The sequence below is a fragment of the Canis aureus genome, chromosome 5, assembly GCF_053574225.1.
Source record: "Canis aureus isolate CA01 chromosome 5, VMU_Caureus_v.1.0, whole genome shotgun sequence".
Taxonomy (NCBI): Eukaryota; Metazoa; Chordata; class Mammalia; order Carnivora; family Canidae; genus Canis; species Canis aureus.
Window position 1 is genome coordinate 81,799,719 of NC_135615.1, and position 27,997 is coordinate 81,827,715.

At 57.4% G+C, this 27,997-nt stretch overlaps 1 protein-coding gene across 1 annotated transcript; it reads right to left on the minus strand.

Moving 5' to 3' along the window:
• Window positions 1-41: 41 nt before the first annotated feature.
• On the minus strand, window positions 42-27,969 carry PADI3 (peptidyl arginine deiminase 3). The gene is made up of 16 exons (XM_077899432.1): window positions 27,811-27,969; window positions 20,134-20,314; window positions 17,793-17,865; window positions 16,343-16,404; window positions 15,270-15,387; window positions 14,144-14,269; window positions 12,420-12,598; window positions 12,091-12,194; window positions 11,862-11,973; window positions 10,017-10,124; window positions 8,746-8,897; window positions 7,042-7,186; window positions 6,832-6,934; window positions 4,913-4,992; window positions 2,832-2,957; window positions 42-1,402 (listed from the first exon to the last, which is right to left on the minus strand). Exons 1-16 carry the CDS (start codon window positions 27,951-27,953, stop codon window positions 1,169-1,171), a joined length of 2,046 nt encoding a protein of 681 aa, XP_077755558.1. The 5' UTR covers window positions 27,954-27,969; the 3' UTR covers window positions 42-1,168.
• Between the last annotated feature and the right edge of the window lie 28 nt (window positions 27,970-27,997).

A 27,997-nucleotide genomic window follows, 5' to 3' on the forward strand; every position in this document is an offset into this window, starting at 1 on the left:
TGTTCTAATCCCTAAGAAAGGCCCAGATTAGACTCAAACCATTCGTGTCCTGTAGATTTATTAGCCAATGATAGAAACCCTGCTGGACCCATACAGAACAGATACGTAACTGGCACACATCTGGAGAAGACCTCCCACCCCTCGCCCCCTCCCCTTACACCCAGAGTGGTTCAGTCCCAGAGTCCCAGACAGTCCCATTATGAGCTGTCTTAGTGGATCTGCCCCTGTGGGGCCCCTCTCCTGAGGCACAGCAGGACATAGAATTGTTGACCAGAGGGCAACAGAAAGCCTAGGACTGATGCTGCCAGAGGTCACCCCTCCTGCAGAGAGAAATCTGGGGCCAAGGAAGCATCCTACACATTATGAAGGACACCTTCTTTCACCCTTGCACCCACAGACTTCCCCAAATCCAAGAATTTCCCACATATATTCATCTCCAGGGAATTCGGCGGGGGGGGGGGGGGTGTTGCACAAATTCGGATTTCTGAATGTCAGATGATGGGGCATTTATAAGATTAAGGGCCAAGAGTCCTTCAACACACATCTAGGAAGGACCAACTATGTGAAAGCTCATGCTGGGCACTGGGTGGGGTAGGGAGTTCAACATCTGGTCAGAAGCTTGGCAGGTAGACTGATGATCCAACCTTGATCTACATGGGCTCCACCTCCTTCCCTCTGGGGAAAGCTATGAGTAGACTCTCTCCTGGGAGGAGGGATCTGACTTTAACGCTGTTCCCCTGTAAGAGTGAGAAGCAATCAGATCCAAGCAGAACTGTAGGTCCTTCCTCGATTAGGACGCACAGGTCAAGATGGCAGATGAGATGCATGAATGTTTTTAGATCCCAAAGTAAATAAGATCCCACACGGAGGATTTGGGGATGAGAAGGGGGAGGTTTGGAGGAGTCCCCATTAGTCATGTTGATCCTCAGGAGAGGCCGCAAGAAGTGAGGTCTTTCTTCTTGGGAGGGCCAACAGGAATCAAGTTCGAGAACCAAATCAGTTGCAAGTGATGTGTGAACACTTCTAGGGAAAAGGCTTCTGAGAGAGACAGTCCCCCCCCCCCCCCAGCGTGCTATCTGGAACCTTGGGGGTCTCTTGATGCTTATTGTTCAAGGCCGGCAGATGTCCTCCCGGTGGGGAGAGCATCATGGGGGCGGGTGAGGCGGGCTCAGGGCACCATGTTCCACCACTTGAAGGAGAAGGGCTGCCGGCGCACGTTGGTGCCACAGTGGACCTCCCCGTGCAGCATGTGGTACGGGGTGAAGTCGTCGATGAAGGTGCAGTGCAGGCCCAGCGGCTCCAGCAGGGACCGCACCTTCTCCTCCAGGCAGCACTGGCCGTTGATGATGGGCCCGAAGGGCTTGGGGATGCCCAGGTACTTCCCCAGCACCAGCATGTTCACCTGCAAGGAAGTTGGGGGGGGGGTCCCAGCTCAGGGCAGCACTCCATCAGCAGCTCCACCTCCACACCTGCACCACACCTGGCAGGGCCTGCGCCTGTCTCATGGGCAGCCCTGAACACAGCCCCTCATCCTGCGCGCAGTGGGAGAGGCACCTGGGCTGCTGAGACTCTGGCGTCTATGCGATCCCATGGGAGCAGCTGCAGAGCTCCCAGGGACAGCTAACTTCCCGGGACTGCCCTCCTTCCCAGGGCATCTTGGGGGCCGCCCAAGGCCCACTTCCTCCTTGCGGCTGATTGGACCAGACACTTGACCCAAGCCGGACCAATCAGATTCTCTCTCTCTCTCTCTCTCTCTCTCTGCTCTATCTGCAGCGGGGCCTCTGCCTCTGTGTGCATCTGTGCGTGGCTGTGCCACCTTAAACCTCCTGCTCTGGCTCAGGCCGGCATGGGTGGCCCTTGTCTGCAGACCCTGGAGGCACTTCCGTAATTGCACATCCGCCTTAAACATGCAGGAAGGAAGGGGGATAATAGGAGGGGAAACTGAGTTTTGCAAATGGGGAGGAGGCCAGAAGATTAGCCAGAAAGGGGAAGAGAAACAGGGGACGGGGGATGAAGCAATGACGGTGTGGACAGGCCCCCTGTAAGGCTCTGATGCTGGGTGAGTTGAGTTCCTCTGGGGGGTGGAGGTGAAGGGGGGCTGGAGGAGGGGAGGGAGGCGGAGGAGGAGAGTTGGGTCATCTACAGAAGCGCGACTCCAAGCGTGATCCTCAGAGAGCAGCTCAGCGCCACCTGCTGAATCAGAACCAATGGGGGGGGGCAGCAGTCCAGGTGTTCCGGAGGCAAAGCCCTCCCTCCTCAACCAAAGGCCGCTTCTTCCAGGAAGCCTTCTCACATCTCCTGTCCTACCTCTCCGGCTGGACGCGCTTTGTCCTACCTCTCAGCTGCCCCGTGACTTTATTATACAAAAAAGATCTTGACTAGGACACGCCCTGAGGGAGGTAAAGAGAGTTTCCCTCCCACTAGATGAGACTGGAACTCGAAGGCAGGGAGCAACCTTGGTCGTTTCCCTGACGGTGCACCCTAAGTATCCGGGGCTGGGTGGACAGCGGGGAGCTGGGGGCGGGCGAGCACAGTGCGCACGGGGCCTCGTGCGATCACTGCTTCACTCCACAAACACCGAGTGGGTCCCTAGAGGAAGGGAAGGCCCCTTCCCTCCTGGCCCTTGAGCAAGGGGCTTGGCCGGTGAGCATTCCGTTGTGACCAGGGCAGTGCTTCTGTTGGCCGTCATGGGGCCCCCCGATTCTCTCTGCCACCCCCACCAGCCACCACCAGCCCACACGTGACAGCGACAAAGCGTCTTGGCCTTCTGCGGAGCAGGAGCCTGGAGCCTAATTTGAAGAAACGGATTTAAGTCATGCACAAGGCCTCACCAAGTCAGGGAAGAAGGCCACCGCCTTTTTCCTCTCGGTCTTGAAGAGCTGGGGGATGTCCACGATGTCCCGCTCCGTCAGGCCCAGCTCCCGCTTTAGCACCTCCCGGTTCCAGTCGATGCAGCTCTGGTGGGGGGTAGAGTTGGAGAGACCTTGCCAGGGGGTGTTGGGGGGACCCAAGAGGTCACGTCTGGTTAAGGAGACAGGCTGCCCAAGTGTCCACGGACCAACTCTCCACGCAAACCTTACCTATGTGTCCCTTCGTCAGAATGCACCTGTTCTGGGTCCCACCTCTCACAGTCCCACCCCTCTCCCTGGGCTAGTTCCAGAGTGTTCCACGGCGATCTGCTTTAGTGAGTGTTCCAGAGTATCCCATCTTTGGCCCTCTTCCCTTCTTCAGATCCTCCACTCCTTAGGGGGGCATCTCCTTCTGTCTCATGGTTTCGGACACCGTCTACACACCGACAACTCCCACAGTTCTATTTCCCAGCTGCTCTAGGGCGCCCACCCTCTTTCCCGATCTCAGATTGGCACATACAACCGCCACTCTGCACCTTCACCCGGATGGTCAATTGGCACATCAGGCCCCCAAACAAGCTCTTCACATCTGCACGCTCCCCCCGCCCCGCTGGGGTCCTTCGGCATCGTAAGTGCAGCCGGCCGCCTGCTCCAAGGCCGCTGCCTCCTTCCCCCTCGCCTCACACCCCTCTTCAGCTCCACCTCTAAAAGGTTTCCCCCGTCTGGCCTCTTGCCACCACCTCTACTGCTTTCACCTGGTGGACAGCCATCCCCCCGGTTAACAGTGGCTTCCGAACCAGTCTCCTTGCTGCTCCTGCCTTTGAGGCCCGTGGCAGGCACCACCATATCCTCGCAGGCCTCCAGCTGCGGGGGCGGCCTTGACCCTCCCGGCCTGGCTCTGGCTCTGAAATCCTTCCTGTGTCTGCGCCTGGGACCACACTTCCCACCAGTTGCTGACAGCAATGCTGAGTACGACAAGGACACTGAGGCAGACCTGTTTCTGGGAGGCAGGGGACTCCTCCTATGGCTACCATTGGCTTGAGGACCCACCCCCCAGATTTGCTGAAGCTGAGACAGAATGGAGACGCAGAATGCTTCCCTCAGCCTGCCTTCCCTCTCGCCCCTCCAGCTCCCTCCTCTTTCTCGGGGACAGGCACTGTCCCTAATAGGATCCCCGCATGTTTAACTCCATCTTGGCATTTGCTTCTTAGATGACGGCGTGCTGGGTGTCGAGTTTGCCCTTCTGGACCCTCCTTATAGCCCTTTCCTCTGCTCTGGGCCTTGGGAGCCTGGTCCTTGGGGATCAGGGGCTCCTGTGCCCCTGGCTTCTGGCGGGGCTCAGCCAGTGGAGCCCTGACAGGAGGTGGGGGTGGTAGCCGAGGGCAGCGGGGTATTGGGTTCCTGCAGCTCCTCACTGCCAAGCCTCTGCTCACTGGCCAGGAAGGTCACGGCTCCTGCCCCAAAGCCCCCTTTCCATGACGACCTCTCCACGTTCAGTAACATGACTTCTCCCTAATTCCATCAGGCCTAAGGGTGGTGACAGCTTAGAGTGTCCCCCTCTCTCTAGCCTGGGGACACTGCACAGTCCCCTGCTAATTTCCTCAAATCCTGCCTCTGCCCTTGTAATATTCCCTTCATTAAACTCTAGAGTTATCCAGCTTGTGGTGCCATGGGTTTCTCGCCAGGACCTCATGTCACGCCCCCCACCCCCTGCTATGAAATATTGTCATATTCTCAGCACGGTGGCAGGGCCATCCTGGGTCCCTCCTCTGCCCCAATCCCAGCCTCCCTTCACCTCCCCAGAACCCCTCGGCTCATCCTCAATATTTCATGCCCCTCCCCCTACCCAGGGCCATCGTCTGTGCTGTTCTCTCTGCCTGAATGCGTGTCCTCCTCACACGCACACGGCTTACCCCTCATTTCTCCTGGGTCCCAGGAGGGCTGGGAGCCCCTCTGTCTGGGCCCATGCCAGCCTGGGCCTTCACGGACTCGGAGCCTCAGACTCCGTCCGCATCGCTGTCCCCAGCCGTGCCCACCTTCTACTCACAGCCCGTGGCCTGTACCTGCACAAACTTATTGTAGCTGATGAGGTCTACATTGGAGAGGACCTGGTTGATGGAAACGGTGTGGACCGGCTTATCCCCTGTGAGCGAGAGAGCAGCATTAGAGGAGGGGCAGGGGCGACGCCAGAGAGAGGGTCACCGGCTCTGGGAGGCAGCCGGGCGGAGGCCAAGTTCACAGCTCCTGGTCTTGGGAGTCAGTAGCTCTCTGGCCTTTCTGGACGTGGCCCCTTCCAGGGCACTGGGTGCTGTCCCTCTTCTTTCCGGCCAGCAGCAGGGAGGCTGGGCCACCCACCCATCATCCACCAGCCCTGAGGGAACACGGGACCCTGTCCCTGCTCTCCAAGAGGTGACTGCCCAGCTTCCTGCCTGTCTGCTGGAGACAGGGCTGGACGGGGAAGTGGGGGGGGGGGGTTAGATTCACAATCCGTGGAGCCGCCAGCAAGCTCTTACCAGGGGCAGGCTGTGAGTTCAGTTCTCCACATTCAACACTTCATGTAAGCTCACTGTAACCCCACAGGGTGTGCGTTATCACCCTATTTACAGGTGGGCAGATTCAGGCTCAGAGAGACCAAACGACTTGCCCGGGATCTTACAGCTACGAAACAGGGGGCGTGTGATTCAAAGCCAAGTCCGGGGCTCACAAAGGGCTGCAAGCCTTGACCATGGGGTAAGAGAGGGCTCCCGGGAAAGGGGACAATGGCTTTCCCTCCACCTGGTACATAACATCTGGATCTGAGGCTTTTTAAGGTTTGCTCTGGATGCAAAGGCGCTTAGCCACAGTCCTTATAGGCACAAGGGGGTTGGGAAGACTATTTCCCCCACCTTACGGCTGGGGCTCCAGGGTGGTGCCAGGAAGGGGGTGAGGATGGTGAGTGGGGAGAAAGGGACTGGAAAGTTCTACTTGAGAGCTTCCGCAGAACTCAGAATTCACTAGGATTCGTGCCATCCAGGTGGGGACGGGGATGGAGCCCTTCCAGCAGGCTTGTGCACCTGCTCCAGCCCCAGCCAGCAATCGCTCTCAGAATTCCTTTCAAGCAAAATGAAAATGTGGGGCACTTTGTTCAAATAACAGTGAGAAAAAAAAATTATCACTAAAGGTACTAAAAACATGAAGCTTTTTCCTTCCTCCATGGTCTCTCTCCCGCTGTCATGTTGGTTTTTTACACACTATTTGATGTCACACTTCCTTGGCCATGGGACACCTGCGTGGTGAGTGCACACCTAAGAAGCGCTGGGAGCACCCCAGAACTTGACGCATGTGCACAGCCCACCGGCTGCCGGGCACCCGAGCCCACGAGCCTCAGGACCCACGCGGAGCCAGGCAGCTCCCCTTCCCACAGGCCTGCCACCCCGAGCCCTGGCAAATGGGCAATCTCCAAGGGATACCGCGGCCTCTGCACAGGGGTGTGCTAGGTACCTGGATCAGGGGTGGGCGTAGAGGCTCACCCCTGGCAAGCAAGCCCAGGGCAGGGACAGTTAATGCCAGGCCCCCCCTGAGATGCTGAGGGGCACATGCACCCAGGCCTCTCCACGCCCAGGCTCCAGCTGCAGCAATCACTGGACGGGGAGGCCTGGTGGGCTGAGGCTCCAGGGAGTGAGGGGGCTATACGGGGGTCTCATCCCTGGGAAGCAGGAGGAGGATCCACTCACAAAGCACAAATTGCTAAGAATTTCAAGACAGTGGTGGCAATGCATTAAGCCTTCTGACGACACTGGTCATGTGCCCACGAAGCTGGCCATGTCTCTGGCCCAGCCGTGGGCAGTGGGGGCTGGCGGGGCAAGGGGTACAGTGGCAGTGAGGCTCTTGAGTGGGGGGACAGCCCTGCTATAGACTCGGCCACCCCTCTCTCAAGGCAGATGCGTCTTGCATCAGGTGAGGGGGTGGGAGGCTGGGGTGAGGGATGCAGACAGGTACCCACCAACAACCCCTTTGAACAGGAGGGCCCTGCCGTGGCCCCACTTCTGCTTTTCCTGGAAGAGCTTGAAGCAGGCGCTGGGACTGGCCAGGAGCATCCGGAAGCCCTGCATGGACAGAGCAACCTGCCTGAGCTCCCTGGCCTCAGCACGGCCCCCTGGAGCTCATCCTCTGACCCAGGCTCCGGGGACAGGCATGTCACCCCCGTCCTTACCTTCCCGTCGGGCGCAGGGACGAAGCTCAGAAACTCATCCACGTGGCCCACGGCCAACCAGTCCACAAAGAGCTCCACTGGGGGCTGTACCCTCTGCGCATAGAGGAAGTCCCGCACCACCTGGGTGACCCGGCGGCCGCTGGACCTGGGGCCCAAGGGGTTAAAAAAATTGCTTAACTTTAAAAAGTCTATGCAGAAAGGAAGACTAGGGGGCTCAGTGGTTGAGTATCTGCCTTTGGCTCAGGGTGTGATCCCAGGGTCCCAGGATCGAGTCCTGCATCGGGCTCCCCACAGGGAACCAACTTCTCCTCCTCTCTCTCTGTGTCTCTGATGAATAAATACAATCTTTTAAACAAGAAAAAAAGAAATGGAATGACAAGAGTTCAAGATTTCTGCAGTATCTCATTTAAAAAAAAAAAAAAACAAACCAAGAAAGCCCCAAGCACTGCGTCCTTTAAACTCTGCTCAGGCTGAGCTCTTGAGCAGATAGATGCAGGACAGCTCAATCCCACCCGGTCGGTGACCCACCGGGTCTTGCCATCCAGGCAGATGCTCAGAGCCGCCCTGACTCATCCTCACATTCTCCGAAAGACTGATTCACCACCCTATCCCGTCCCCTGGGGCCAGGCGGCTCTTCTTGGAGTTTAACTTCTGTCCGTCTTGCTGGGGCCTCACCTTCTGTACATCGGTGGGGACGGAGGTGGACACGATCACCCCCAAAGGGCCGCACAGCCCCAGCATTTTGTGCTCGTGAACTTAAACCCCATCCTTCTTTGGCCTTCTGCATACATATCTGATGCCATGGCCCAAACGTCCTCTTTTTTTTTTTTTTTTTAAGTAGGATCCACACCCAGCGTGAAACCCAATGCAGGGCTTAAACTCAGGCCCCTGACTGAGATCAAGACCTGAGCTGAGATCAAGAGTCAGGCACTTAACTGAGCCACCGAGGCGCCTCAACCTTCCTCGTCGTGTGGGATCACGTGTGGAGGGCAGTTAGTCCCCTCCAAAGCCTCTCGATTCACCTGTTATTTGACTGCAAGTCTGTCCTAACTGCTTTGTGGAATTTGGTCGGCTCCGTGTGTTGATCGACTCCGCAGGGGAAAACCGTTACCGTGATATTCCTTTTCTTTTGCATCAGTCTCTCCGTGTCACATGGTGAACAACAATCAATCTGTTACTCGCTGTGTGTGCCTGCGTGCTACGACGTCTCCTTTTTCATGTCCTAGTCCTTCCTTCTCCTGTTCTCAGGGAAAGATCTGACGGCGGTCATTTACATCGTAGTATGAACAGGTTCCTGAAATGTGATTTCTCCAGGACTGTCGAGACTTAAAGCTTTTTCTTCTAGAGCTATTAATTAATAGACTGTTATCGGCAACATCATTTCTTTCTAGAATCATAAGACCAAAGCCTAGTCACAGCGCTGCTTTCTGTGTGACCTGTACCAGGGCACTCACCCTCTCTGGGCTCCCTTTGTGAAATGAAAAGGCTGGACTGAATGATCTCTTAGGCCTCTGCTCACTTTGGGCTTCTCGAACTCGCCAAGGTACGTGTGGACGGTGTCCGGTGATCAGCCCACTGTCCCCCGGCCCCCGTCGAGAACTAGGATCTGACAATTCCTCTCTGGTTCTCTCCCAGGATGGAGTGGCCCCTCATCACCACCACCACCCTCCACCCCCGGAACACGTCTCCCTGCTCCTGTCTCACCCAGGCAGGTTGCCGCCGATGAGGATCCTCCCCAGGGGGTACTCTTTCCCATCGGCCACCACTGGGGGGCTGACCTCCAGATTCCCGAAGGAGTCCAGGCCACTCACAGAGCTGTCCTGCGGTTCCCGAGTCACATAGCCGAAATCTGGGCCCTGGCAAGGGGGAAACGGAGTCAGGCGAGGGGCGGGGGTCACCAGAAAGAGCTTGAACCAACTCACTGGGCTCTGAGCTCCCTGAGGATGGCGCAGGAGCGGCTGCCCACTCTTCAGATGGAAATGCTGAGTCAAAGACAGGGATCTAACCTAGTCAATATTTCACGCATGCGTAGGGGCCAACGCTGGGACATACACAGGCGCTCTGGCCCTGCTGCCGTGTTGGAGCACGTTATGCCCCGTGGTCCCAGGGAGACAGTAGGAAGGGCCCTGGTTGCCCGTGGGCCCCGGTAGACACGAAGCCCGAGGCTATGCCCCGCTGCCTCTTACCCTCTGAACGGCCTCCCTGCCAAGTGCAGTCCAAGGGCAGGTACCTGGCTGTTCCTGGGGACCAAGGGACTGGGGATGGAGCCTCAGTCTTTCAACTCTGGAAAAGGGGCGAGCTCCCCAGGGCCGTCGCTTAGAAGGAACTTAACCAGCACTGAGGGCCAGTGAGAGCTCCTACCCCTCCTACCGCCTCTGGGATCCAGCGGGAGGTTGCAAGGGCCTCCCGGTCTCTACAGCACCAAGGGAGCCTCCCCTCTCTTTTTCAAGGAGGTCCCGGTCCACAACCAGCATCCTCACAGTGCTCCTTATCACCAGTCATAGCCCCGGCTAACGGGGCTGCGTGCTCCCTCTGCCCGGGCACAGAGAAGCCTCACAATATCATTTTTGCCGATGAAGACGCTGAGGCTCCGGGAGGGGCAGTGACGCAGGCCAGGTCACACAGCACCTGAGCCACAGAGCCAGGCTGTCCTGACTCCGAAGCCTGTGTTCTCAACGGCAGCGCTGCCCCCACCCCTTACCGAAGGCTGCCAGATTTAGTAAATAAAAATCCAGGGTGCCCAGTTCAATTTGAATTTCAGACAAACCACATTTTTAGTAGAACCAAGTCCCGTGTGAGGTTTGGAACACACGCGAACGTAACTAGGCGTCTCCCATTTGTCAGGTGGTCACTCCTGTCCCTTAAGGACGCGGTCCCTGGCGCTGCCCCCCTGGACTCCACACCCTGGGGTGGCTCTCGGGTCGTGTCCCTCGGCCCTCAGAGCCAGGCTGCGGCCTGCGGCCCGGACCACTCACCAGGATTCTTTTGTAAGGGAAATCTTGCAGTTCCCCGTTCCTGGGGGAGTCAAAGACCACCGGGAAAGTCTTGTGTGGCGCCTGGACATAGCCCAGCTCCATCTCGTCCTGTGAACGAGAGAGACACCCTGTGGACAATCGACACTCTTTTGGCACTGAGCGCTTTGAGGAGGAACGTTCTTGGGATTTCTCTGTCTCGGGCCTGCTTTGCCCTTTGGGGTGAAGAGGGTGGGGGTTCATGATGCTGTGGCTGAAGGAGAGCCCGGAGGCTCGGACAGAGGGTGCTGTTACCTAGGGCCACACAGCAAGACAGGCGGGGAATGAATGAGAACATGGACGTGACCCTGGGGGTGGACCCGTGTTAGATCAGGGCAGGGTGGCCCCAGAGAGGGGTTCAGGGTGGCCCCAGAGAGGGGCTCAGGGTGGCCTGAGTTGGACAAACAAGTGACTGGACATCAGCCGACACTTCTGGCCTCCACCCGCAGTCACAAGGGGTTGACAGCTGGACAGGGCTGGGAGGGGACCTCAGGACGTATCCATCTGCCTCCTTCTCAGGTCTCTCAACCCCCCTGGTCCTGGAGGCAAAGACGGCCCAGCACGGGTGAACCATACAGCTGATGAGAAGCCCGGCCTGTTACACGCCTGGCCTCGCTCTAACTCTTTATAAATATTAACTCCACGAATCCTCATCACACGCACACTCGTGCAGAGGCACGATGATTACCCACGTTACAGAGGAGGAAGGTGACACACAGAGAGGTCTGTTTGTCCGAGGACACACAGCTAGTCAGTGGCCCAGCCGGGATCACACCAGCCCATCTTGCTCCAGAGGCCCGCCCCGAACTTCCGTCTCCTCCGATGAACCTCCAGCCACGAAAGCTTCTCAGCTTGGCTTTCACGGTCTCCCACTTCAGCTCCTGCCTTTCACAGAAACTTGGCCCCGGCCACCAGGAGCACGAGGCCATCTTTCTCACATCTCCCCTCTCTGGGGCCTTTGCCCACGCTGGTCCTCTGTGAGGACCGCCGTCCACTGAGCCCCAGCACGGCCCTTACCAGCTCTGCGGCCCTGGGCACAGGCCCCTGCGAGCTCCTCAGGTGGGTAAGAGCAGGGGGGTGTTGAGAGGGCGACACAGCATGATGCATGGCCCACCGTGATGCATGGCCCACCGTAAGTGCCTCATTCATGGCAGCCACCATCGCCACCGGGTCCCACCCTAAGGCCTTCCTCCTGGACGTCTGTATGCATCTTCCTCCAAACCCTGCTGGCACTTTGCTGGCACCCCTGCTACACCTTCAACTGCAAGAGCAGGAGGTTTGTTGCAATAAGTCACCACAGCGGCCTTGGCGCTCGTGACACTGGGGCCAGATCATTCTTGTTGTGGGGCCACCCTGTGCATTCACTGTAGGATGCGTAGCCGCATCCCCAAGCTCTACGCACTCGAAGCCAGTAGCACCACCATCCTCCAGTGTGACAGCCGGAAAGGTCTCCAGATGCTGCCAAGTGTCCCTTGGGAGACCAAGGCCTTCCGTGGAGAACCACAGACCAGGCCACTGGGAGCAGGGAGTATGCCCCATCCTTCTGCCATTCCCTTCAGGACCAACCCTGTGGGAGGTGAATGGGGTCCAACCCAATGTCGGTGTTTGCCTGGGTCTCCAAAAAGTTCTGGAGAGAGGGAGGGAGCTCTAGGTCTAGAATGAGCAAAAGGAGTGCCCTGGGGAGGACAGTCGGAGCCCCCAGGTCCTTCTGGATATTCACAGCCTCCTCCTCCCCGCGCCCCAGTTGGGGGAGGCCAGCCTCCCCCTCCGCGATGCTGCCCGGTCGGTGCTGCCCGGCGGCCGTGGTACCTGGATCCAGCGGTCATTGCGGTTCTCCTTCTGCGGGCAGACGGTCAGCTTACAGCCGGCCTTCCTGGCCAGCTCCGCCACCGCGTCCACAAAGCACGTGTTGTTCCGCACCCTGCACACAAGCCCGGGGAGAGGGGCTCAGGGCGGAGCCAGGTGTGGAGACCAGACTGGCCGCCAGGGGCCGCAGGACACCCATCGCCGCCCCCCCGCCCCCCCCCAACACACTCACCGGCACACGTACACCTCCAGGGGCGGCAGGGTGCTGGGCGTCATAATCCAGGGCGCCACGCGGAACACCACGGTGTCGGTGAAGATCGGGGACTCGGAGAAATCCTACAGGGGAAGACGAGCAGAAGGAAGGGCGAGAGCACTGGCCTTGGAGTCCAGAGGCCTGGCTCGTTCATGCGGTTCCCTGAGCAAACCACCACTTCCCTTAGTTTCTAGAGAGGCACCGGGGGGTGGTCCGGAAGCCTGGGATCCTTGGTGCCAGTGGTGCCCGTCCGTCCCAGGGACGGAGCCCCTTCGCACCCTCTGTGCGTGGGCCACCCCCACCCCTACCTCGTTGGAGTCGTCCAGCAGAGTGACGTGGAAGGACACGAGCCCCGTGAAGCGGGCGTCGGGGAACGAGAGGCCCTCCACGAAGAAGCGCTCCTCGTCCCCGTGGAAGCGGGGCACCTCGTACGACACCTTGTTCTGGCCCAGCACGTGCCGGTAGGCCTCACACGAGTCTTCGGGACCTGGGAGGGGGCGGGAGGGAGGGCCGTGAGCCCCGGGAGGGCCCGCAGAGTGCGACGGCTGCAGAGCAGGGCCGTGCGGGCCTCACCAGGCCCCTCGGGCCGGACCGCAGCGCCCCTCTGCCGTCGGGCCGGCGAAGGACAGAAGATGCTTGATGCCTGCCCAGTGTGGGCGAGGCCTTTTTTTTTTTTTTTAAAGATTTATTTATTCATGAGAGAGACAGAGAGACAAGCAGAGACACAGGCAGAGGGAGAAGCAGGCCCCATGCAGGGAGCCCGACATGGGACTCGATCCGGGGACCCCCGGGATCACGCCCTGGGCTGAAGGTGGCGCTAAACCACTGAGCCTCCCGGGCTGCCCCGGCCCTGCCTTTCTAATGTTGCCGTTCAGGACAGTGGGCAGCGTCTCACAGAGTAATGTCCACTCCCAACGAGCCTCTCCACTTCTGGGTATCTCGGCTACAAACACACATACGGGGTGTTCACTGGCTGTCCACTCGCGGAACAGGTGAGCACCCACCCTGCACCTGCGAGGCAAGGCTCGAAGCTCAGGACACAGCCGTGAGCAAGGCCCCTGCCCTCCGGCCCCCTGCGCCGCGGTGAACCCCACCCGCTGCCAACAGCTGTGTGGTCGGGGGCCCGGGCACGTCACAGCACATCCGTGCCCGGAACACACGCGGCGGCGAGAAGCTGGGAGCCGAGCTGCAAGAGTACAGAAAGCACCGTCGGGTAGATCACTCGATGGGAGAAAGTGTCTGGAAAGCAGAGTATGTACACGCCACACACTTAGCACATCCACAGAAAAGTCGGGGCGTTGCACACACTGCAGCTCGTTAACAGTGAACACATTTTAAGAGTCAGGTTTAGGGGGGAGGATGAGGAACCCTCATATTCTACCTTATGTATCTCTATATTGTTTGATTTTCTAAATTCTTAAAAAAGTTTTATTTATTTATTTATTCATTCATTCATTCATTCATTCATTCATGAGAGACACAGAGAGAGAGAGAGAGAGACCGGCAGAGGGAGAAGTATTTGGGACTCGATCCCAGGACCCTGGCACTACAACCTGAGCCGAAGGGAGATGCTCAACCACTGAGCCAGCCAGGTGTCCCCTCAAGAATGTTTTTAAAGATTTTTGTGTCTTTTTTTTTAAGATTTTATTTATTTATTTGAGAGAGAGAGAGGGAGGGAGAGAGCGAGCACAGAGCAGGGGGAGGGGCAGAGGGAGAGGGAGAGGCAGACTCCCTGCTGGTCAAGGAGCTGGACCCGGGGCTCAATCCCAGGACCCTGAGGTCATGCCCTGAGCTGGAGGCAGACGCCACCGACTGAGCCACCCAGGCGCCCCTAATTCTATTTTAGTTCATCAAATCAAATGACCTTGGGCCACGGCTCTTCTGGGAAGGCAGCCCGCCCGCCTCACGGCTCCCACATCTGACCCCCAGGGCAGGCTAGAAGCCAGAGCAGAGCCTGCCCTCTGGCTCACGGTGGGGAAACTGAGGCCCCCTCCAGCAGCGGGGCGGCGGGGAGGGATGGGCATGAACTCACCACAGGCGTGGAAGACCCGTGCCCACTTGGCGTCATAGCTCGAAGTGTGGAGGATAAGTTTGTGGTCGTCGAAGAGGGCGGCAGGGCCTTGCGTCCTCAGGACCATGACGGACATGTCTTCCAGGTCTGTGGGGCCAGACAGGGGCGGCAGCTCAGGGGCCTGCGGCACCGGCGTCTTCTCCTCCTGCCCACCGCACCCCCTCCAAGGGCAGAGGGAGCCCCAGCTCTGCCCACCATCAGAAAACACTGGAAGGCATTGGAAACCACCAAGAGCGAACCATGAGGACGTCTTGAGCGTGTGCCCGTGAGCCCCACACGTCTGCTCCGGGCCTCCGCTTCCTCACCCCCCAGAGCAACGGGAAGTACAGGGCGGCTGCCCAGTGCCCTTGACAGGTGACAAGGGTGGGGTAGGCAGGCCACCCGGGCGGCACGCTGGGGACAGTCTGGTGTCAGCGCTAGCATCCCTCTGTTCACACCGGGCAGCCCCCCAGAGCCTCAGCGCTCCCCTGTCTGAAATAAGGGACGGTTGTGCCCACTTTCGGAGAAGCCGTGCCCGCCTGTGCATGAAGCACGTGGCTGGTTCCCCAAGATATGACTGTGGCCTCCCTCATGGGGCTGTTGTGGGAAACTGTGGGACTTAGAACATGGGGTGCCCTGAAATGCAGGCCAGAGGTGCCTGGTGGGGAGGCCAGATTCGAAGGTCGGAAGGGAAGCTCTGGACCTGCCACAGACAGGCTGACTGACTTCGGGGATCCCCTGACCTCCGGCCTCAACACCTCATCCCTACGTGGGGTGATGTGATGCTGCCCTCCCACTTGGATGATTAAACAAGAATCTGCAAAAGGGCCTGGCACACAGAGGCACTCAAATAAATGTCAGCATCCCCTGCTCCCCTGGAGGGAGAGAAAGGCGGGTCAGCCCATTTCTAGAGCTCCCCCCACCCCAGCCCCCCAGTATGTGAGAGCTCGCTGGTGTTGGGGGGACTGGGAGGGGCTAGCTGCCAGCCTGAGGCAGGTTTTGAGCAACGTCGAAGTGTGTCCAGGAGCTGGGACCCTGGCCCCAGGCTCAGCCTTTAGAGCTGCCCCTGTGGGGTAGCTGAGCCATGACCCTGGGCACCCCCCCTTACCTTGCAGGCAGTTCACGTGCCGGTCACAGTTGTCCTGGTCATAACAGGTCACATCATCCCTGTCACAGTTCACCAGCAGGATGGCTCCATACCCTCCGGGGCCCCAGACCCACTGCCGCTGCCAATGGCAAAGCGCAGCCAGTGATGGAGCGTGGACCAGTCCCGTGCCCTCGCCCAGCAACCTCCTGGCCAGCCTCCTAACCTCACCTCGTCTTGCCCTCCCTGGGCGGATAGGCCCGCTCTCCCCGAAGCGCTTCCCGTGCCAGGCATGGCAGTGGTCTCTACTGCCCGCACCAGCAAGTCCGAACCACACAGCTGTGTTTCACGGCCCAACTGCGAGCCGGCTCCAGCCAACGTCCCATTTCTCGACGGGCAACTTCCTGATTACAGATCCATTCGTGGATCCACCCAGGCCTTGCCCCGCTACTCCCTCCACCCAGAATGCCCCCCCCCCCCCGCAATACTTTAGAGCCCAGCTCAAGTGGACTTCACAGGAAGGCTTCCTTGCTCATGCCCCCCCCCGACCTGCTCTGAACTCCCGACGCACTAAGTGCCACCACAATTCAGCCCAAAGTTCTTTAACAGTCTCATGCTTGGTATAATCCCCCTTTCACCTCGATCAGGAGGTTGGCACACCAGGGCCAGGGGCCGCATACAGCCCGCTGCCTCATTTTGTAAATAAAGTTTTATTGGAATAATCACACCCACGTGTCTCTGTATTGGCTCTAGCCCTTTCGCAGCACAGTGGCAAAATCGAAGAGCTGCAACAATGTTTACTATCTCACTTTTATGGAAAAAGTTCGTTGACCCCTGACCTAGACTAAAATTCCAGAAGGACTTCTCCCCACAAGGCAAGGCCTAGCCCAGGCCTGGGCACGTATAGGCTTGATAATCCTTGGTAATGATTTTTCTCCTGGTGAAAGAAGATCCCCAGCCACGCCTGGTTCCCATTTGGCTCTCCTACCCTCTCCTAGGAGGCAGGGGGTACCGGTAATGGCCTCACCCCTCCTAACCCAGCCTAGGTCAACTCCAAACTCCACGCCCCTTTCTGGGCCCAGGTCGAGATGGCCTACCTTGTCCACATAGCTCCTGTCCTGCCTGCCCTCGCAGTTCAGGTCACAATCCAGAGCGATGTCTACAAGGAGAGGGGAGACAGTAAGTCACTGTGGGGTTCGCAGGAGTCAGCACAGGTCCGACAATGCACATTCTGCTTCTAACAATGCCTCCTGCAGACAGAGCATTTTCAACTTTCTTGCTAAGTGCTCTGCAGGTGCTCGTACCCACGCAAACCCCCACCCACTGTCAAGGAGCTCCCTGGTTCCACGTCCTTGGCAACACTGAGTTGAGCATCTTTCCATTTCAGGTTCACTGGAATCACTGGAGCTATCTCCTCTGTGAATTTCTTGTTCGTATTTTTTCCCTGTTTCCATTAGTTAGTCTTTTTTTCCCTATTGATCAGAGTTCTCCATAATCTTTATGCACCAAGTCAGCCATATACATTGCAAATTTCTTCTCCCCATCCATATTTTGACTTTTTCTTCCTTTTTTGTTTAAAGTAAGCTCTGTGCCCAGTGTGGGGCTTGAATTCACAACCCTGAGGTCAAGATTCACGTGCTCTGTGGACTGAGCCATCCAGGCAATCCCATAGTTTGACTTTTTACTTGTCCTCCCTTGTATGAAAGTTTAAAAATGTAATATAGTCTAACTTATCATGGCCTTATTTCAAGGTCACTGATCCTCTCCTCAGCTGTGTCGAGTCTACCAAGACAGCCCAGCAAGAGCATTTTTTTTAATGTTACCATGACTTTTAATCTTAGCATTTCCACTTGACACCTTCTTATAGTTTTCATGTCTCTGTTGAAATTCTCCATCTGGGGCAGCCCAGGTGGCTCAGCAGTTTAGCGCCACCTTCAGCCCAGGGCGTGATCCTGGAGACCCGGGATCAAGTCCCACATCAGGCTCCCTGCGTGGAGCCTGCTTCTCCCTCTGCCTGTGTCTCTGCCTCTCTCTCTCTTCTCTCTCTCTGTCTCTCATGAATGAATAAATACATAATCTTTAAAAAAAAGAGAAATTCCCCATCTGCTCATTCATGTTATCCACCTTTTCCTTTAACGTCTTAACCAATCTGAGTTATCTCGCATGGAGTTTATATATCAATTTGTGGACAACTGGCACAAAAAACTTAAGGTGGAGAAAGCAAGGTCCAGTTCCAGGCCTACAGGGTGCCTCCCTTTGCTTACAAAAGGGGGGAGTATACAAGTATGCCGTGTCCACCTGCATGAGCACAGCAGATCTCTAGAAGGATGCTGGGTTTGTGGAACTGGAAGTCTTAGGTTGGGAGGAAGGGAGGTTTACTTTGCAATATATATTCTTTTATACCACTTGAATTTTTTAATGTACACTTATTTTAATTTTTTAAAAAATGAGTTGATGTTTGTGAAAAGACCCTTGTTCATTGTCATTCCCAACCACCACCCCCTGCCCTTGGCCCAGGCCCTAATGAGGGCCAGCTTACCAACTTACCAACACAGGTGAGGTAGAGCACCGCGTAGGCCAGGGGCAGGGGCTCATGGCTGGAGTGGTAGGAAATCTGAACCTGTGAAGAAAGGGCCCAGAGTCAACCAGCTGAAGCCAATAGCCCCCACCCCAAAGGACAGGTTTGGGGGATCTGGCAAGGAAGAGTCAGGGTCTTAGGAACCTCTATGTACTGACGTTGAGTTTACCAACCCAGCTCTTCCTTTTAGTCTTTGTGCCATTTATTTTTCCATGCCTTGCTGTAATATGGGAACTACCTGTGAGGGCCCCAGTGCTGCCAATGACTACCGCCTCTGCTCCCCTTTGGATCTCTGTGTTGCCATTTGTAAAATGAGGAGGTCTGGCAGGTGGGGTTAGGGACCCTCTCCTATCTGTAGGATTCAGACAGGCCTGGACTTGAGCCCAGCACCTCTGGGTTCTGTGACCTTGGCCAAGGCCCTTCACCTCTGGTTGAGCTGTCTGGTTTCCTCACCTGCAGAACATTGAACACACAGGTCCCTACCGCAGAGGATTGTAGTGCTGCTTAGAAACAATACATGTACCAGACTGGCCCCCACAGGAAGGGCTCAAGACATGCCAGCTATTGTTAACAGAGGGCAGGTGGCACTGTGTGAGCTGGAGCCCAGATCCACCACTTGTGACTACCCTCGGAAGAGTCACCTGTCCTCTCTGGGCCTCAGTGTCCCCTGCTGTAAAGTAGAGATAATAATAGTCCCTACTGCAGAGGGTTGATTGTAAGTTGTGACCATCAAAGAAAGGGAGGTGTGTGACATGCTCAGTGCAGTGCTCGGCTGCAGCAAGCCCCGATAGCTGTTGAAGGTCTGGGACAAAGAGTGATGAGAACATAATTCAAGGACCATGTATCAAAGGCCCTTCCACCCCCAGCCCTCTGCTTGCACATTCTCTCCTGATGTGGGTCCCTCAGCTTTGCCAGAAAGTTCAGGATCTTTTTTTTTTTTGAAGGTTCAGGATCTTATAGAGACCCTTCACCCCTCAGTGCTGGGAGCCCCTAAATCCCGCAATCACTCACCCCCATCTGTCAAGCCCGAGCAACGATGCTGGCCTCGGGCATACAACGAATGGATCCAGGCCAAAGGTGGGGAAAGGAGAAGGGCCTTTCCTCAATCCCTCTGGTCTTTGGCACCCACACAGCCCCCAGCTCGGCAGGGCACCTGCCCTTTTTGTATCCTTTTGTCCTGCCCCAGGGGCCTCTGTCCTGCCTCTCACCAACTCTGCTACTCACTAGGTGGGTGATTTCAGGTAAGCCACACCCCTTCTCGTCCTCAGTTTCCTTATCTGTAAAATGAGTTCATTTCCCTGTCCACCTGAGTCACAGAGCTCAGTGGAGAGGCTCATCTCAGATACATGGACAGGAAAAGACGTGGGGGTGATGAAGGGAACCTGCCCCAGGTGTCAGCAGGTCTGTGTGGAATACTAGCTCTCTTACTGATTGGCTCTGTGGCCCGGACACAGTTTCTCTGAACCTTAGTGGCCCCACCTACGAAATGGGGATCGGACCTTGCCTCTCTGAGCTGTTGTCAGGGCTGCATGAGGTCGTGGCTGCTCGAGGTGTGGCCTCTGCTCAGTGGTCCCTAAAAGATCAGTTTCCTGAAATGCTGCTCCTGACATGGAGCAGGAACCTGCCACTCCCACACGCTGGGCCTGCTTTCTGTCACCCCTTTAAGGGAGCATCACCTGTGCCAAGCTCAACGGCCACCCCATTTCTCCCATGTCCCATCCCTGCCCTGAGGCCAGAACCCTGCCTACGGCTGGGGCTTGTTAAACTCACCCTTGGCTGAGTGAGCAGAGAGGAGGAAGAGAAATTACGTGCCTCTGAGAAGGGAATGCGGTCAGGGAGGGGGTAGATTAGGAGGTGAGGTGCCTCGTAGAAGGGGGTCTCCCCAGGCAGTGGCATCCCCCCACCTCTGCTTTCTCTCCATCATTCAGAGTAGCAGAGATCACCTAATCAACCCTCACCCTGCAGGTGGGGAAACTGAGGCCCGACACAGAAAGATGCAGACACCTCCCTTCACTGGGGTCTTGAGAAACAAGAAAAGCAGCAAATGTTAGCTCATGTTCCACCCCACACCAACAACGGGGGGAGGGCGCTGTGATCATCCCCAGTTGACATATGGGGAAACCGAGGCCCAGAGGGCTGATATGACGTGCCAACAGACACACGGCTTATGTCTGGAAGTTGCAGAGCTGGCTGGTTCTGGAGCAGGTACTTACCCATCGTGCTACCCTGCCATCTGGGTAAAGAGAGGGTGCTGGCCCTTGCAGCGCTAGATCGCTGCCCCACCCACCCCAACCCAGGGGACCTGCTCACATGACTGTCATTGAGGTCGTTGCTGGGAGAGTTCATGACCACGATGATCTCCAACCCGTTATCAAAGTGCCACCGTCTGGTGTCCGCACGCTCCCGGCCCCTCTCCATACTAGGAGAGATGTAGACGTCCACACCGGGGGTCCCATACACCTCGAACATCTCCGTGCCCTCAGGTACCGACCTGGGAAGGACAAGAAGCCATGGGAGGTACTAATGTGTGGATTCTTGTTCAGATGCTTGAGTTTTGGCTCAAACACTTGCTTCTTCCAAGAATCCTTCCCTGACCACCCCAGGCCTCTCAGCCCCCCACGGCAAGCTCCTGGGAGTGAAGCCTGGACCCCACACAAATGCATACCCATTCTCACCTTCCAAGGCTCTGTATTTATTAACACTTCCCTGTGAGTTATTTTAACTCCCAACAAAACTGCAAGCTCTTGGGAAGTTAGGACCTGGTTGAGTGCTTTATAAGCCCCCAGTGCAGAGCTGGGTGCAGAGAGCTCAGTGGACACCAGCCTGCAAATGGACCCCCTGCAGTTCTGAGTCCATGGCTTTAAGAAGAGCAGTCTCCCCTCCGAGTCCCATTTGCACCCTTCTTTAGCGGGCAAGAAGATGCCCTTGGGGTCTCCCCTAGGAAAGGGTACTAAATTTTGTAGAGTGTCCACTGGGTGCCAGGCACCTTGTATTTCCTAACTCCTTTTATTCTCACAAGTCTGCAAAGTGAGTGGTATCATCTCCATCAGAAAGGTGAGGAACTGAGGCTCAGAGAGGTCAAGTACCAAGCCCAAGGTCACACGGCATGGAATGGTGCTGCCAGGTTTGCACTTGGGGCTCTGACACAGCGCCTGTGCTTCTCCGTGGCCCTGCAGCATCACCTGGGAAACTTGGCCTGATTCAGTCAAGCAACCAGGCATTATTAGTACCTTCAAAAGTCATCTGGCCCTGGGGCCATGTTCCCCCCACTCCAGCTGGTCTGGGAGTCCTGTTTGAAATCAGTCTGTCGACCCTCTGATTGTCTGTGGGGTGCCCGGGGTGCCTACTGTGCCCAGAGGCAGGTACACCCACTACTCTCCCCACTGCCCCAGAGCCTTCCACCCCACCAGGGAGTTAAAAACAGCACTGCCGGGCAGCCAGGTGGGGCTTATGGTCACAAAGTCAGTGGTCTGTGGGATCCCATGTAGGGAGAGGCCCCTGTGAGCCAGAGAGACCAGAAGGCTTCCTAGAGGAAGCAGCACACACACGTGTGCCCGGGAGATAAACAGTAGCTGACATTTGTTCTTGCTTATAGGCCAGCCCTGTGCAAGGTTCTTAGGTGTGTTACGTAAAGCAATCCTCCCATTAAACCTAGGAGGTGCCTACTACCATCGTTTCCCATTTTACAGATGGGAGAACTAAGGTTAAGCACACTGCCCAAGGTCATGGAGCTAGTAAGTGGCAGGACTGGGATCCCACCCCAGGCCTCCTGGCTCCTGAGTCCATATTCTCACCCACCGCCTCCCCAGGAGTAATCACGATAGGGGCGCCTGGGTGGCTCAGTGATTGAGTGTCTGCCTTCAGCTCAAGGCGTGATCCCGAGGTCCTGGGATCGAGTTCCGCATCGGGCTCCCCGCGTGGAGCCTGCTTCTCCCTCCTCCTGTGTCTCTGCCTCTCTCTCTCTCTATCATAAATAAATAAATAAATAAATAAATAAATAAATAAATAAATAAATAAATCTTTAAAAGAAAAGAAACTAAAAAAAAAAAAGAATAAATAAAATCTTAAGATAAATAAAAGAGTCACAATAATCATAGCCCCCGAGCCCCCAAGGGCCCGAGGGCCCCCTCCCCTGCACGCTTACCAGGGCAGGCCTTCCAAACAGCATTCATTCATCCTCACCGTGGCCTGGGAGGAGGGGATTATGACTCTCATGCACATGTGGGGCAACAGAGGCTCAGGATGGGCAAGAGACTTCCCCACGGTTGCACAGCCGGCAATTCCACTCCGGGCCCTCTTCCTTTCCCTGCTCCACTTGGAGGAGCGCAGACTTCCTTCAATACGCCCTCTCCACTCCTCCACCAGCAGGACTCTGAAACTTCTCAAAGTGGCTTTTTTATAAATAGAGAAGTAAGCCCAGCCCAGGCTCCACTTGTCAGGCGGGTCCTGGTGGAGCGCGTGGCCCTCCCGGGCGTCCCCAGCAGCTGGGCGGGGCTGACACACCTGCTTCTCCCCCCAAGCAGGGCTGCTAGATTTAGCAAATAAAACTAGAGAACACCCAGCTAGACTCAGATTTCAGATAAACAGCAAATCATTGTTTTAGTATAAGGATGTCCCGTGCAGTATTTGGGACATGGTTGCACTAAAAAAAAATACAAATTGTTTATCTGGATTTCAAATTTAACTAGGCATCCTGGATTTTATCTGGCAACCCTATTCCCAAAGCCTGTAATTTCCAGGGCTGGTGGAGCCCTCGGTCCTGGGGTGTCCTGGCTGTGCAGGCCAGCCCATCCTGGGACATAAAGAGCCTGGACAGAGAGAGAGAGACAAAGAGATATAGAAAACCCTGAGAGATGGAGAGCCAGAAAGACACACACGGAGATAGACCAGGTGTGGAGAGCTCCCTCCACCCCAAGGAGAACCCTCGGCCCCACTCCCTGAGTCACCTGGCCTCCCGCTCCCCAGGAGGCTTGTAAACTTTTTATGAAACTCCCCCCAACCCCAACCTGCTGCTTGGACCCCGGTGCCCACGACCTGGAGGTTGAAGGAGCAGAAGGCACGGAACCGCACCCAGCTCCCCAGCACCAGCCCCTGGGTTTGGGATATCTCGGCCCAGCTCCCTTGCACTTCCCTGTATGAGATGCTGGGGGCTTCCTGATGAAGATCCTTCGGGCCTGAGGGGGAAGGAGCCGGGAGCTCAGTGGTGCCAGGATCAGAGTCAAGAGCCAGGCTCTAGACTGGGCCGGGTCGCCCATAAGCCAAGTGACCCAGAATAAATCACCTCGCCTCCCAACAAAGTGGAATAATGACACCCACTTGGTCAACCTCACAGGCCATGGCAAGGCTCAGATGCCGTAATGGGAAAGGCTTGGAAAATCACCCACGGGGTGGGGGTGGGGGGTGGGGGTGGGGTCTTCAGGTTGATTAAGAAGCAGGAAAAGGGCGGGTTGAGAGGCTGGGCTGGGGGTGCTGGGGGCAGCTTCCCAGAGGGAGGCAGGGGGAGCCAAGGGCGAGGGGGAGACTCATCCGAGGGGAAGGCAGTTCCACGGTGGAGCCTCAGGAGGCCAAGGGTAAACTCAGGCTGTAAGGGGGAACCAGCGAATGTTCTTGATCAGGAGGGGCACTGAGGTGGATGCTGGTTCAAATCCCAGCCCACCACCCACGAGGTGTGTGACCTTGAGGGAGACGCTTGGCCTCTCTCTGCCTCAGTGTCTCCGTCTATAAGGCGGAGAAGACTATAGGAATCGATGTGTGTAAACGCTCTAGACAAGTGAAAGTTGGAGGCACCTGAACCCATGCCTCACTTCGTTCCAGGGAAACTGAGACCCAGCAGAGGAGGGACCAGACTCCCGGTCCAGTGCTCACGCCCATCGGGGAAGCAGCTGTTGGGAGGATGAGAAGGATGGCTGCTGGGACAAGAGCCTGCATGGGGTACAGGAGGGTCTGGATTTCCCGTCTTGTGGAGGCCGGAGAAGCAGCCAGAGGCTCGCCCGGCCCAAGCTCTTCCTCCGGCCTGGCCACCCCATGCTGCCAGCCTGCTGCTCCAGACAGGGCCCCCAGTCCCGCCCCGGGGGCTTCGGGCTTCCCCTCCTGTCCATGCACAGGACAGTCCAAGGCCCTCCGTGCACCTTCCCTGCACCGAGCCCAGTGACATCTGAGAACCGTGGCTAAGGGGGGGCTGTCTCCCCAGCAGCGTGGGAGTGACTCAGTGTGAGCCCGCCCCTCCTAGGAACCCAGACGAGTCAGGTCTTCCTTTACGTCCCGTGTCACCCTCTCAGTGGTGAGGACGATGATGGTGACAAAGGTGACAAAGCAGCCCCCACAGCCACACACACACCATCAGTCCTGTTATCCCCACTTTACAGATGAGGGAAGAGGTTCGGAGATGACAGGGACTTGCCCAGAGTCACACAGCTGGTCGGTGACGGAGCCAAGACTCACAGCTGGGGCTCAGGCCCTGCTCCCCTGCAGACCCAAACCCATCCTCTCCTTTCATGGGCTCAGGGTCAGGGCCTCCGGGAAAACAGAACCAGACATTTCAGAGCCAAAACACTGATGGGAGAGGTCCTTGCGGCTGCAACCAGACAGGTTGACAAGGTGACTGCCACGGTCCCCACTGATGTGGCCCACGGGGGCAGAGGAGAGCAAGACCCAGCCAGTGCAGGCTCTGGGTGGCAGCTGCCCCCACCCACCCCTGCCCTGTTCAGCGAGGCTCCCAGACCCCAAGTCCTCTGGCCTCACCATCCCCAGGGTCAGCAGACCACAGTCCCTCCTTCGTCCCACTCTCTTCCCGCCCCTGAGAAATGGTGGCCCCTTGAACCGCTTCCCTGCAGCCCAGCTCGTTAGGAGCTGGGAGGATGCATCAGCCTCTCGGGCCCGGCTCTGCCCACGCAGGTGAGCGCTCTCACGGATCACGAGCCAGAGGGAGAGCTGCTCTGTCAAACCAGGGAGGGGGCTCAGACGCCTCCACGAGCAGAGCTGACCCCCCGCTGTTCTATGCCAACCTCTTCAGGGCACATAAGGGGAAACTGAGGACCAGAAAGGAGCAGAAAGGGCTCAAGAGGAGAGAGCAAAGGACGACAGAGCGAGAACTAAAACTCAGGGCCCCCCGGGTCCCTCTGTCCTTTCACTCCCTTGACCTGCCTCTGCTGAGCAAGAGGTGACCCGAGCTGCTGGCCTGTCCTACTAGGGCAGTGGTTTCAGCCCTGGCTGCACATTCATCCCCAGGATGTGGCTCAGCACACCCCTGTATCTCCCTTCCTTCCCTTTCGCCCTGCGAGCCCCTGCTCAGGAAAGCGAGGCCCCCTGACCAAGTCTGGGCCATCTCCAACTCAACGGAAGGCAAGAAGACAGGGTGCAGTCCACTGCCACAGACGGAGCGCCCCAGTGGTCTTGCCTGTGCTCATCCTTCAAGGCCCCGGTTGGTGCCCTCCCTCCAGGAGACCTGCCCCGACTACTCGGCTGATGTTCATTCCTCTTTTCTCATCTCCTTCTCCGGGTAGGGTTCAGAGGTTGTCCCCCAGCCACCTTGTGGATGTCAGGTTTGGGGACCCTTGAGGCTGTCCAAGGGGCCAGGACAGAGCCTTAAAATGATGACAGTGCTGGTGGTGGTGGTGGCAGTGCTGGTGGTGGGTGGTGGTGGCAGGGCTGGTGGTGGTGGCAGTTGCCACAATGGAATGTCCACCACGTCCCGGCACGGCCTACGGGCTCTACACACAACACCCGAGTCCTTTGACGCGAAGGCCGACGTGTTTAGGCTGCAGCCTGGCTCTGCCATCCTCATGGGCTGTGTGACACGGGGCCAGTACCTTAACTGCTCTGTGCCTCTGTGTCCTCATCTATAAAACGGGGATGATGACAGTCCCCACCTCGCAGGATTGAGAGTTAGTTACTAAACATCAAGTGCTTAGGGCGGCGCCTGGTACGGAGCAGTCTCTGAGGATCATGGCTGAGAGGACCATGTCCACCCTACACATGAAGGACAGACGCCAAGTGACTCTCCCGAAGTCAGATGGCTGCTAAGTCCCAGGCCCGGCGCTGGCCGGCACACCCGCTGCCCCCTCCCTGGCTGGCCCGCGGTGTGAGCGCCGGGATTGCTGAATCACGACATCTCCATCTCCAAGCTGGAAGGGACGGGATCCTTCCCCAGAGCACGGGGCCACCCAGCCTGTGATAGAACTCTGAAGGGACAGGATTCTCAGACGGCGGGGACCGTGCCTCCTTGCTTGCCACCGCCATCGTGTCCCCAAGCCTGGCCCACACTAGACCCCAAAGAAATACTGGATGGATGTGTGAATGAATGAATGAACCAGCAGCCCTCTGCCTCCTGCAAGGTGGTCCTGTCACAGAGGCCCCAGAATCCTTGGTTTGAGGGTGCCTGAGGCTGTGCCCCGCGCCCTCGGGCTGTCCCCTCTTGGCCTCCTTGGGAGCACTCACGTAACCCCAAGACACTGCTGCCTTTGCCCCGCTGGCTCCATCCTTTAAGGAGGCGCTGCTGCAGGGGAGGGGCCAGCCCTGGGCTTCCCGGGCCAGGTCAGACTGGAGGCACATCTGCCCAACGGGCATGAGGCAGCCAACGCAGGTGAGTCACCCCCATGGGCACGCAGCACGGGAGGAGGAGGTGGCGCCAGGAGCAGGGACACCTTTCCGCCCTCGTCCCTCCTCCTGGCACAGCCTCTGTGCTGCCCCTCCTCCCAGTGCCCTCCCTACTTCTCACTGCCCACCCACCGTCACCCAGGCTTCAGCCCCCGGTGCCCAGCTGGGCTGGGCCTGTTCCACGCTTGGTTCCCTCCCAAGACCGGCCTCTCACCCTTGCTTACCTAACGCTCTGGGACCGACCCCAGCCCTGCTTCCAACTAAGTTCACTCCAATTTTTCAAGTCTTAGTATGGGATACTGGTTCTCAACTGGGAGTGATTCCACCGCCCCCCCCACCACCACCACCACAGGGCACATTTGGCAATGTCTGGAGACATTTTTGGCTGTCACAAGTGGGGGTGTGCCACTGGCGTCAGTGGGTAGAAGCCAGGGGCACTGCTCCACATCTCACAGTGCACAGGACGGCCTCCACCACAGGGAATGAGCGGGTCAGTAGTGCTGAGGTTTCAAAACCTGGTCAGAGGCGGGGGTGGGAGACCAGTGACAGGGGAAGGGTGACATGGCTCTCCTTCTCTCCTCCCCATCCCCTAACAGCTCAGTCTTGGAGCTAGGACCCCCAGAGACTCCCCAAAAGCCTAAGGAGTCAGCTCCCTAAATGGTTCCCACAGCCCACTTCCTAAGACCCTGCCCAAACTCTCCTTTCCTTCCTGGGAGAGAGACAAGACAGGGCCTTACTTCCAGCCACTGGCTTTAAGGACATGGCCATGGCACACAGTGCAGGAATTCCATGTGGGCTCTGAGTGGCTGGAGGAGACCTGATCCTTCCTCTTCAAGGGGCAGTGAGAAGCCTAAGACACTTGATCATAAATGGGTTTGAACCCTGGCATTGACCCGTAGTTACTGTGTGACCTGAGCAAATGGCTTGTCCTCTCTGTCCCAGTTTCCTCATCCATCAGTGAGATGAAGTTGACAAGCTTAGCTCCTAGGCGGTTGTGAAGGTTAAACTGGAGCATTCAAGGTCAAGGGTTAAATCCAAGAAGCTTGCCGAGCTTAGAACAGCGCCTGGCACATAGGAAGGGCTACATATGCATAAATGATTTCTAAGGAAACGACTGATGCTCATTGCAGAGCTCATAGGCTGGGGACCAGGGCCGGGGGTACACACCTCTTCCTATCCTTGTGACCCCAGCCTGCAGGGTCTTCCGGAGTGCCCAAGCCCCCATGACACCAGCACCCTCCAAGGCCCTGGGCCTGAGCTCAACCACTGCAAGTCCCCCGGCTTGGGAGAGGGCGGCCAGGCCAGGCCTGAGCCCCGAGGAAGCCCTGCCCAGGGAAGGGCGCAAGGGGCTCAGCACCAAGGGCCTGCAGACCCCCGGCCTCTGGCTCTTACCCGTAAATGTCCACGAGGGTCTCCACGCCAGCCACACACACGGCGCTGGTGGGATGCTCCAGGGACACACGCACGATCCTCTGCGGGGACATGCTGGCCTCGGTCGGGGCTTGGGCCGCCAACCCCAGCGCTGCCGGGCACATCCCAGGTCGTGCGGTTTAAAAGGCCCTGGCCCCGCCTCCCGGCC